The 12,404-nt window shown below is 41.1% G+C and overlaps 1 protein-coding gene across 1 annotated transcript; it reads right to left on the bottom strand.

Annotated features, from left to right (window-relative positions):
• Positions 1 to 1,038: 1,038 nt before the first annotated feature.
• Positions 1,039 to 6,351, bottom strand: LOC129766113 (uncharacterized). The gene has a single exon (XM_055766570.1). The coding sequence runs from the start codon at positions 6,349 to 6,351 to the stop codon at positions 1,039 to 1,041; it is 5,313 nt and encodes a 1,770-aa protein (XP_055622545.1).
• Between the last annotated feature and the right edge of the window lie 6,053 nt (positions 6,352 to 12,404).

Raw genomic sequence — 12,404 nt, 5'->3', positions numbered from 1 at the left:
AACCTGTTCTAGCTATTCCCCGCTTATTCCGGTTAGAGAGCTTCGATTTACGTGGAGCACTCTCCTTCTTACAGTATCCTTGAGGATTCGCCAAATAGTTGAGCACTACTTGATGGGATCGTCCAATCTGACGGGAAATTTCTCTGATACCAACATTTTCTTGGTGAAATGTATCGATTTGTCTTTCTTCTCTCTCCGTGGGGACTTTTCCCTTCGGCATTTGTCAGATTTAATTGATCAAAACAACTAAAATAACGGAAAATGTAACTGGTCTTATAGAAACTTGACAGTTGAAAATACGAAAACATTCGTTTACGCTTAGCGCTTGCACACACACACATATGAAAATCAGTGTATGGTAGTTGTTTACCTTCTCCTTGATTCGTTGGCTGGGAGAAAGCAGGAATCCACAATCCAGCAATTACACGCTCCAATTATCGCGTTCACAACCCTCCGTTTTCTTTCTAACTCCAAATCTGATACGTAGAACTTTTGCACTTAATTTCACGTACGGAATCACAAAATCCAGATTCCGTAAATTACCGAAAAAACTTCCTTTCTCGTATAAAAAATATTGCCTTTAATGTATTTTACGACTGTGGTACAAAGTTTCAACACTTCTATATTTGTCCAAGATCGGTTGGCTACTAGCTTGGCCGGCAATTTTATTGGTGTATATTAGTAGCAATGTTTCATTTCAGTCTGTTCCTGCATGCCTTTCTAAGTGTTTCCTTTTCGTTTGTGTTATCTATGTTATAACTATTATTTGTGGTAGTGTAGTGACAAGAGATACTCAATTTTGTGTACCGTTGTATGTAGAACAGTTATAATTTTTACTTATTTAATTCTAGATTTAAGTTTTAATTCAATGCATGTAAGTGTTGTGTATTCTTGTGTTTAATTTATACTAAACGGCTACATTACCGGCCCCCTTGAACTAGCTTCAATAATTACATTTCATTTGCACTGTTCATCAGTTGCTAATTTCTACAAATTCAAATAGTTGGCAGTTCCGTAGACGTCTTTGTTCGTTGATACTCATCGAAAGGCAGTGGACAGATGCGATTGACTGCACGTTTGTATACTCCGGTCGCCGTTTTCACCGTCACCACTCGAACGACTCCGTCCAAACCTGGATGTAATCCAATGATCCTCGCTAGAGGCCAACAAAGCGGTGGCAGGTTGTCCTCTCGTAGCACGGCAATACTTCCGATTTGGATGGTGTTCATTGGCAGGTTCTTCGTTGCCACTTGCAGCTGCGTGAGGTATTGCTTGCTCCATCGTTGCCAATAACGCGTATTGCTTGCTCCATCGTTGCCAATAACGCTGGAACATTTGCTGAGTTTGCTGGTAGTGGTCAAGTCGGTTTGTGGGTTTTGAAATGAAATTGGGTTCGGGCAAAGCTTTCATGGCTGAGCCAATCAGGAAATGCGCGGGGGTTAGCGCTTCAAATTCCGTGGGGTCATCTGATAGGGGCGACAAAGGCCGTGAGTTTAAAGTAGCGGTTATCTGAACTAGGAGGGTGGTAAAGTGATTGTAACTGAGCTGTTGAAGACCGATCTCTTTCTTCAACGCAGTTTTCACGGAGCGAACGGCAGCTTCCCATAATCCTCCGAAGTTGGGAGCGCGAGGTGGGATAAACTTCCACTCAATTCCTTTCTGAGAAAGTTCGTTGCAGATGGCATTACAGCTAGTCTGGTTATTCAGCATTTCGTGTAGCTCTTTAAGTTCATTACGGGCTCCAGAGAAATTCTTGGCGTTGTCAGAATGTATCTCGGCTGGCATTCCACGGTAGCCGATGAATCGGCGCAAGATCGAAATGAAACTTTTGGTAGACAAGTCACTAGCAATCTCAAGGTGCATTGCCTTGGTTGTGAAGCAGACGAACACCGCAATATATACTTTTGTTGGAGCTGCGTTTCGACGTGCTGGCTTCAAATAAAATGGTCCACAGTAATCAACGCCAGTTATCAAGAAAGGTCGTCCTGGGCGTACGCGACCAGCGGGTAGCTGTCCCATGGGTTGCTGGATGGGCGTTGGATTAGTTCGGAAACAGCGAATGCATTTTCGAAGGACGACGTTGACGACACGCTTACCATGTACGGGCCAAAACTCTTGACGTATTTCAGATAATGTTAGCTGTGGACCGCTATGAAAGTTTTGGTAATGGAAGAACTGTATAACCATATCCGTGAAAGGATGATGATCCGGTAAAACAGCGGGATGCTTGGCCGTATAACTTTCATTAGAGAAACGAAGACGTCCACCAACTCTGAGGATTCCGTAATTGTCGAGAAATGGAAATAATCTCTTGAGGTTTGATTTCCGGTCAACTCGTTGTTGTAGTTGCAGAGATTTGATCTCGTCTGGAAATCGTTCGGCTTGTGCGATGCGGGTTAGCGCCATCTTCGCTAATTGTAGTTCATCAGGAAACAGAATAATTGAATCCTTTCTATCGTTCGGGTTTCGACAATGATGAGCAAAACGAAGACAATAAGCAACAATTCGTAGTAGAGGAGGTAATGAAGATCGTAATCTGAACAGCTCATCAGGTGGTTCTTCCACTGTGACCTTGTGAACAACCTTACGAAGTTCCAACTGTTCATCAGAAATGTTGTGGTCTTCGGCTGAGTTAGGCCACACGTCTGTGTTATTTCGCAACCATGGGGGTCCATTCTTCCACAACTGGCTTTGCAGAAAATCGTCGATAGTCATTCCACGCGATACCAAGTCAGCCGGGTTTTCTTTTCCTGCTACATGTCGCCAAGAATGGGAGTAGGTGTAGGTTTGAATCATTGATACTCTGTTAGCCACAAACGTTTGTAATGAGTTTGGTGGAGTTCTCAGCCAATGTAGCACAATTGTACTGTCGGACCAGAATACCGTGCGTACGTTTTCCAATGAGAGAGCCTTAGTTACCTTCGAATGCAACAGAGCAGCCTCTTTGGCGGCGCAAAGTTCAAGACGAGGTAACGTCAGTCGTTTCAGCGGAGCGACACGTGATTTGGACGATAACAATTCAATTCTAACGTTCCCGGCTTCATCTGTCGTCCGTACGTATAAACACGTACCGTAGGCTAGGGTAGAAGCATCAGCAAAACTATGAAACTGAATATCAACCCATTTGGATACGAATGCGAAACGATTAATCCTTAACTCCGAAATTTTGTCCAATTGGGAGTGGAACGTCTTCCACTTTCTTTCAATGTCGACAGGAACAGGCAAGTCCCATCCTGAGTTGAGCAGAGCGAGCTCTTGCATCAGCATTTTTGCCACAATAATCACCGGTGAGATAAGTCCCAACGGGTCAAAAAGCTTGGCTATAGACGATAGAATGTTCCTTCTCGTCCATGCCTGCTCGCTTGCTGTGATGCAATGGTAGAACCGTAATTGGTCCGTCCCAGGTTCCCAGGTGATTCCCAGAGCTTTCACCTTTTCCTCGGGACTTATATCGAATGAAACTGATAAATTAGTCCCAAGATGTTCGACCGAGATGCCAGCTAGAACTTCTGGCTTATTGGAACACCATTTGCGTAAGGTGAATCCGCCTTTTTTCATCAGTGTATCAAGGTCATTTTGAAGCTGAATGGCTTCATCTACGCTGGATGCTCCACCAATATAATCATCCACGTAAAAATCTCTTATTATAGCTTTAGCAGCTTCTGGGTATCTTGCTCCTTCATCCGCCGCAAGTTGATGAAGAGCGCGAATCGCTAAAAATGACGAGGGCGTCAACCCATAAGTTACCGTTGTCAACTCAAAAACTCGTATAGGTTCATCCGGTGAGAACCGGAAGAAGATGCGCTGTAATCCGGTGTCATCATTGTGTACACGCACTTGCCGGTACATTTTTTCCGTGTCACCAACAAGTGCTACTTCATATTTACGAAACCGAAGGAGCAGGCTGAGGAGCACATCCTGAATTATAGGACCCTTTAGAAGGGCGTCGTTCAGGGAATAACCACTATCCGTGCTGGCCGAACCATCAAATACGACGCGCACCTTTGTCGTAGTGCTGGAATCTTTAAATACCGCATGGTGCGGTAGGTAATATACCCTTTTAGCACTCGTTGCCGCTGTCTCCTCATGGATCTCCTTTTCAGTTATCTCTCTCATGTGTCCGAGATCCAAATAATCTTGCATAAATGCATTGTACTGCAAACGCATTTCCGGATTCCGTTCCAATTGCTTTTCTAACCTGTTGAATCGTGATAGTGCCATAGTGCGAGAGTTACCCAAAAGTTGATCAAAATTGACCTGCTTCGGTAAATGTACGACGTACCGACCGTTCCTTGTGCGACTGAATGTTTTTGAAAAATGATCTTCGCTGTCTTGCTCCTCTTTTGACCAAGTCACTCGATCTTCAATGCTCTCGATTTCCCAAAACTTCTGTAGCTGGATCTCCAAATTATCCGATGCTGTCGCTAAACAGCAATTAACCACCTTACTCTGCGCTTCTGAAACCTTTCCCGTTACAATCCAACCGAATACGGAGTTTATAAGCATCGGCAAACCTGGCCCTAATGTAATCTGTTTCATCCCACTCTCGAAAAGGAACCGATAGAAGTGCTCCGCTCCAATCAAAATATCGATCCGATTACTGACATTGAAGTTCGGATCAGCCAATTGTATTCCATTTGGAATCCTCCAATGTGCCACCGGTATGTGTGCCGATGGCAGTTCTGACGTAACCTTCTGAAGAACCAGAAATTCCATGCCCATTGAGAAATCCTGTACCCTAGAACTGATAGTTGTGGTCACCAAGAATCTTGCTCGTGTTTCGGAATGACCAATTCCACTAATTGGTACGTTTATCGTGCGTCGTTTCAGGCCGAGTGTCTGACAGAGTCTTTCACTCAAAATGTTTGCTTGCGAGCCGCTGTCAAGCAATGCTCGGGCTAAATGTTTCCCTCCGTGTTGATCCCGTATGACCAGAACAACGGTAGACAAAAATACGCTAGAGATATTACCACCTTTGGTCCCTACGTTGTATGCTCCAACCGTACCTTGATCGTCAATTCCCTCTTCCTCATTCTCAGACTCATCCTCGTTGGTCGCTAAATTTGTTGCTATCGTATTGTCGTTTCGTTTATTCTCCGATTTGCCAAGCGGGTTAACATTGTTACCGATACTACCACTGCTCGTAGGAAATCCTGGATGGATCAGTGAGTTGTGTTTCTTTCCACAGTCTCGACAACTGAATTTTGAACTGCAATCACGCACCCAATGCCCAGACTTTAAGCAGTTGCTACACAACCGTTTGCCGTTCACGAACTGCAATTTTTCATTCAGTGTCATTCTACTGAACTTGCCACATCGACCCAAGTAGTGCGAGTCCCCACAACAACAGCAGACTGAACCATTCTTCTCATTGTCGGTAGCGGAATGAGCTACTACTCTCTGACGTCTAACTTCCACCCTCTTCAGCGAATGACCTTTCAATTCGACGTTCGATGAAACCGCTTCCAATACCCTTGTTCGCTTCTCTAGGAAATTCACCAGTATCGTGAATGACGGATCCTTTGTTGAAGCCGCTTGATCCTCCCATAACTGGAGCGTCTTCATGTCCAATTTGGAACACATCCAGTGCACTATCATTGCACCCCAATGTTCCGTCTTCTCTCCTAGTTGTTTCAGGATCTTTAGCCGCTGTTCGAATTCATCGACCAATGTATGAATTGCCGATGACGATCCCCTCTCTACCTTTGGGTACTCCATTAGCGCTTGAAGATGCCTTTTCTTCAGCAGATACTCATTAGAGTACCGCTTCGTAATCGTATCCCATGCGATGGGATAGTTATCGTTGGTAAGTGCGAGTGACTCGATGAGTTTAGCTGCTTCTCCTTTCAACGCTGACTTGAGATAATGGAACTTTTGAACGTCACTGAGCTCCCCTGACTCATGGATCAGCGACACGTATGTCGATTTGAACGACAACCACCCTTTGTAGTCGCCGTTGAATTCCGGCAATGATATCTGCGGCAGTCGTACTCCAGTATGTGCTCCTACAGTGTGACCATTCCTCCCGATAGTACTGTTTAAATCTGGAACCTCTGTTTCCCTCGGTAATTTTTCCTGCAAGGCAGCCCGTAGCCCGTAGTACAGCTTCTCGAATTCGGAATAAGCTTTATTGCAATCCTCCTCATAAGCACCCCTTTCATCTAGCTCAGCGATATCCTCTTGCACTTCCTCGAATTCTTCGAATTTTGCCTCGATTTTGTCCAACCTCGATTGGACTTCCCCCGTATGCGTATTTGGATCAAAATCCTCTAGAAATTGAGCATGTCGTTTTAAAGAAGCGATAATCCGCTCCCGCTTTTTGACCCTTTCTTTTATTTTTTTCTCAGTCATTACCACAACCACTACCAGAACAGCAAACCGAAATATGAACGATGACGATCGAAAAATAGAAAGAAAACCAACCAAGAAGCACTGCAAGTTACCACGTAAATCGTTGGACAGGTACTCACCTTAGCCCTGTCTCAACAAGGCCTTGAATTCAAATAAATGCAGCAGTAGTTAAACGTGAAATAATCGTCGTCGCAATCCAAGAAAATATATTGTTTCCGAAAAGTGCAACCAGCAGTGCAGACTGTGTTGCAGCACAGTGTCCTCCAATGTAAAAATTTACGTATCCTTCCGTTGTTGTAGAGCGCAAGATGAATGTCGTCACGCTTTTCCCGCCGTTGATCAAATCCAACTCCAAGTTGTTTCCAGTAAATGCAGTAGATGCAATTGTCCTCCCAGTCCGAATCGTACCGCCACGTAGTGTCAGCAGGAATTGCTGCTGACCGAATTAGTTCTGGATGCGAAGATCCTCCGATAGTAGCCAACGATGTACCGAAAAAATGTTCAATGAAGATACCATATAGCACCACTCAAAGTTTGTGATTGATTGGACAGACACTCACCTGAGGCCAGTCCACAATAGGCCTTGAATATCCAGGAATGAAATCTTTATGTAACTCCAAATATCGGCTTCGAAATATGCAGTCCTTCCAGCGATTTGTAGAATACAGCTTTTAATGCGATGTATGTATGCCACCAGTCGATTAATGTTTCATGAACCTCTCCAAGTAAACAACTTATCGAGTGTTGCAATATGGAGTCGTGTGACGTCACAAGCGGCAATCGTTTCAAGTTTATATGCAACAAAAAAAAACTCAAAAGCACCAGAAAGTTTGCGCGAACAAATTGGAAAGCCACTCACCTGTGGCCTGAGAAATATAGGCCTTGTATTATTTTTTCCAACTGCTATCACGATTACTATCCGTTGTTGCGCGACTATTCCCGTGTGACAGAAGGGCGAATAGCATATGATGATGGTATAAGCTTTCCGTTGTTGCAGGAGAGAGTGAAGTCCTCAGTCGATGAGCCTTACAACAGCAAATCCGTTGCTCCGTTGGCCTACAGCCTCTATTATTCCTCCGAACAATGTCCCACCGATTTCAATGACCTTCTCCAGCCGCTGATCCTGGTCACGGCACCACAAAATGTTTACCTTCTCCTTGATTCGTTGGCTGGGAGAAAGCAGGAATCCACAATCCAGCAATTACACGCTCCAATTATCGCGTTCACAACCCTCCGTTTTCTTTCTAACTCCAAATCTGATACGTAGAACTTTTGCACTTAATTTCACGTACGGAATCACAAAATCCAGATTCCGTAAATTACCGAAAAAACTTCCTTTCTCGTATAAAAAATATTGCCTTTAATGTATTTTACGACTGTGGTACAAAGTTTCAACACTTCTATATTTGTCCAAGATCGGTTGGCTACTAGCTTGGCCGGCAATTTTATTGGTGTATATTAGTAGCAATGTTTCATTTCAGTCTGTTCCTGCATGCCTTTCTAAGTGTTTCCTTTTCGTTTGTGTTATCTATGTTATAACTATTATTTGTGGTAGTGTAGTGACAAGAGATACTCAATTTTGTGTACCGTTGTATGTAGAACAGTTATAATTTTTACTTATTTAATTCTAGATTTAAGTTTTAATTCAATGCATGTAAGTGTTGTGTATTCTTGTGTTTAATTTATACTAAACGGCTACAGTAGTCACCAATACTTGCACACTTGAATATAAATTGAGTGTACAGAATTACAGATTTTCTGCAAAGCTACACAATTGAATGGAAATGGAATTGCGAAAGGTATTCTATTGACGGAAGAGGGGTGGAAAATAATAAAGATATTCAGTGAACAAAAGTTTTCTAATCGCTCGATCGTAACAAAAATTGGTCGATCTGAGAAAGTGGTACGGAATTTCTTCGAATAGTGCCAGAAATATGGGATATAACGACCAACAAATGGAAACACCAAAGTTACTTTGCGTCTTAAAGGTCGAATAAGACACGAAGCAACCAGGAAACGATGTCCTGCTCATACATTAAGGAAGAATCGGTTATTCCAGTAACGAAGAGGCATATTGCGCGCATCTTCAATGAGTCACCAAACATCATGTGGAAGAAACCTCAAGGGAAGCCGAAACTGACCGCCACCCATAAGCAGAACCATCTCATTTTCTCCCGGCAATACATAGAATGGAAACTAGAACGGAGAAATGTTGTATTTTCCGGCGAAAAAAGTTCAATTTGGATGGTCCGGACTGTTACAGTTGCTATTGGTACAATTTGAGTCAACGGCATGTCGTGAAATCGACGCGAAACTTTGGGGGCGGAAGTTTGACAGTGTGGGGAGCCGTTTCCTATCATAGCAAGCTTCCCATTTGTTTCATTTTCACCCAAATGAACTCCGAAAAGTATCTTCAATTACTGGAGGACGTTTTGATTGGCCATATTGAGAATAACGCTACCGAGGATGTCGTTTTTTTCAGCAGGATTATGCATCCACGATTCCAAGCAATCGAAGGCATGGTTTGCCGAGAAGGACATTCCGCTCCTTGAATGACCTGCTGACAGTCGATTGCAATCCCATAGAGAACCTATGGAGAATCTTGGCCGAGATGGTCTATGCAAACGGATGACAATTTGACAGCATTTCCAGTCTCAAGGCAGTAATTCAGGAATGTTGGGCTATAATCAATATGGCAACACTTTAAAAGCTGTCTGACTCGATGCCAAATCGAGTTTTCAAAGTGATCCGAAATGGAGGTGGGCATACTAAATATTAGCTACCGATTGGACTCGAAATGTGCCAAACAAATTTTCTTTTATTGAAATTTTAGGATGCGGCTAAACGAAAGTCCTCCCTGATTCCACATATTTGAATTACTTAGAAAACAAAAAGTGATTTCATACTTTTTGTTTAGAACGAATTCGATGAAAATAAACAATAATAGTATTTTATGAACAAAACTGTACAAAGAATTGAGGAAAAATATGGTGAGGCTAAACGAATGTCTACCACTGTATGTATCGGCTCAAGGAGGAGTATCAAGGATGAAATTGACGGAAAATTTGAGGAAAGCAAAGTCCAACAAAACAAAAAAAACATCATACAATACGATATCGACCACTTCCAGACTATAGCAAAATCCATTAGTTCGTAGATTAATATGATAGATGATTTTATCAGACGATTTCTGATATTTTTTTGTATTTTTAGTAACGATTGAAAACAAGAGACTAACGTCATAAGAAAAACACAGTCATCTAGTCGAAATTGGAAAGTTGGACTATACATAGAACGGGATTTCAATTAGACACCACTGAACGGCAAGGCGCGCCGATCCGTTGGCTGTCGGTTAAAAGACTTTTAGACACGTAGAAGGGTTGAAGTTGTTTCGATGAAAAGACAATGTGTTGCAAAAAAAAAAGAAAAAAAAAAGTAAAGTAAAAGTCGTAAAAGTCGCATGCTACATGTTGCCCTAGTGTTGAAAGGCGGAATTCCATCTGTTCAACTTGCTACATACTACAAGTAAACGGTTTTTGCTTATTGGAGTGTCTTTTTTTACGACGTAATTGATCTTTTCGAGCTATGTTGACTTTATTCAATGGTTTGCGGATCGATGCGGCGTGTATAGCACGACATGCACGACATGTTGGAGCATCTACGTCTTTTATTGACGATTATCATAACTCACCACAATAATGGAACACTAGAATATTTGATCATAAAAACAATAACATCAGAACAGATATATTGAAGCAGTGACCGTTCGCATACTGTGTAGTGGTTCAGGTGGAAACAAAATAAAAAATTGCGCAAGTACCATTTCCATTGTCGTTTATTATTGGCTTGTAGCATGTAGCAAGCCGAATAGATGGAATGCCGCCTTAAGGTTTAAATCATCGAAATTTGTACAATGAGAAGGGATTGTTACTCACAAACGCATTCTAGAGTGTTTTTTGCGCAAATTCGTTCATTCATTTCAACCACGGAGAACAACTACGATGTGTCCAGTCAACCTAAACCTATACTCAATCTCTGTTAATTTTCGCCGCAAAAACTATACAAGCATTAAGACTCATAAGACTGGATCCACGAGTCTACCGCCTGTGAAATTTGAAGCACAACAAATCTAGTGGTTATGGTGAAGGCTTCGAACAACTAGTAAAAAGGTATGATGAAAATGTGTACACGCCCAATAAAAAAAAGTATTTCATCGCCAAAGAGCTAGGTATCTTTAAATCAATTATAACCCGTGTGTTAAAAGCGGCATTAAATACCGTCTGAGTGATTCAGAGAAGGGTAATTCAAGCGGCGATCAACCTTCTCGTTATATTGAGTTTGCGACCAAAATGGTATATCACTTCCATTTATTATGTCTAATTCGAAACACGTTTACCCAATATGAGGAATGCAACAAACCATAACGACTAGCAAAATGAAGAAGTCGAATCTTGTACACGGAGATAATACAACCGGTGGTTCACCGAACAAAGTTTCATTGTTGCACCGTCAACGGATGAATTCTTAATAAGGTAAATAATGTCGGGTTGTCCAGTCGAAAACATGAACTTGGTTCGTCCACTTTTTTTGAATATTTACTTTAGTTCAGCGTACCTGTGTAAAATCAGGTATGCAAATGTTACCAAACATATAAAAAATGTATTTTTCTTGATTCACAGTTTATAGAATATTTTTACGGATTCACATATTTTAAAGGTATATAAAGTCCACCTTCTATTAGTGGCAATGCGTCCTTATTTGAGCTAGCTTTGAATCAATCGCCAGATGATTATTTGGTACGCATCCAGGTTTTTTCTGGTTTATAACATTTGCAAATATTGTAAACATCATGCTTGCACACCATTTGTATCAGATTTATTTATTTTATCCATGTAATTGATGCATCTCGATGACCCCATTTCTGATCATGGTTTGTCCGATGCACTGATGTTGGTTTGTCCACATGATTACTATGCAGAAAGCCCTTGTGCGCTTTAGTTTGTTTATGTTCTTCGCGCATAACAGAAATGAAGTTTTTCTGTGTTGAGTGCTGTTCTTTAACCCTCCTGTACTCGCGTGCAAAATCATAACACGTATACTCGCGCACGGTGTCACAGACCGAAAATTGAACTTCTCTGTAATGTTGCCATTGTGTATTCTTCAGGCTTTATTGGCATTTATTTTAAGAAGAGGGTATGATTAAATGAAAAAACCCCAAAAATATGTTTTCTTCGTCTTTATTATGTTTTAATAGTCATCTAATTCAGCTTCCTCAAAATAGAGTAATTTTTGATACTCCAACACAAATAACGAAATTTGAATTTTCAATTTGTTATTCATTGAAAGTAAGCAACTGAATATAATTCATAGAAGTATAAAGAGCTATAAAATAATATAAAATCGTATTAATTGATTGTGGTTTCATTGGAGTAAGAATCAGAACCTAGCATAACTGCATGCTCGAAACAAACATATTTATTTTCATTTCATGCAGTTGTTGCGTGTTTTCGGGTCTTTTTTCGGAGAGAAGAATGTATACTGACCTTCCAGATGATAAAGGTTCTGGAATATAAAGTTCGCATATTTCTAATATTCTTTGTCTCTGTATTCTTGGTAAACTAAGAATTAATACCTTTTTATAGATAGGGCATAAAAAGATTATATAAAAGGATTTCCAGGAACTTCCCTTTCTTTCTCTTGTTTTTTTGTTGATATTTTTCATTATAAAAAAATATCCCCGAAACTGTAACTGTTAAAAATTACCATAAGCCACCGATTAGTTTATAGTTTACTGTTTACAATTCTTCCACAAATGAAATTCTTTCAAAAGTCTGTATATGTATGACCATTATATTTTGCGAATAACTGTACGAAAGTCAAACATTTATATTTTGCTTTTGAGCGTATGAATCTAACGACGAATATATCGACGAATAGTTAATATATGGATCCGTTCAATGCAGTTACAAAAAGGGACTGAAAACAAATAAGAATAGTCCGGTAATGATCTTATGCATTATATATTATGCAAAAAAGTTACTCCTATACTCGCG

Source organism: Toxorhynchites rutilus, chromosome 2, assembly GCF_029784135.1.
Source record: "Toxorhynchites rutilus septentrionalis strain SRP chromosome 2, ASM2978413v1, whole genome shotgun sequence".
NCBI lineage: Eukaryota > Metazoa > Arthropoda > Insecta > Diptera > Culicidae > Toxorhynchites > Toxorhynchites rutilus.
Note: the sequence above shows the minus strand (reverse complement) of the source record. Positions and strands in the feature narration are given on the sequence as shown.

What these genes read in the sequence shown, in the direction of transcription:
- LOC129766113 (XM_055766570.1), bottom strand. Translation starts at nt 6,351, where the DNA reads ATGACTGAGAAAAAAATAAAAGAAAGGGTCAAAAAGCGGGAGCGGATT.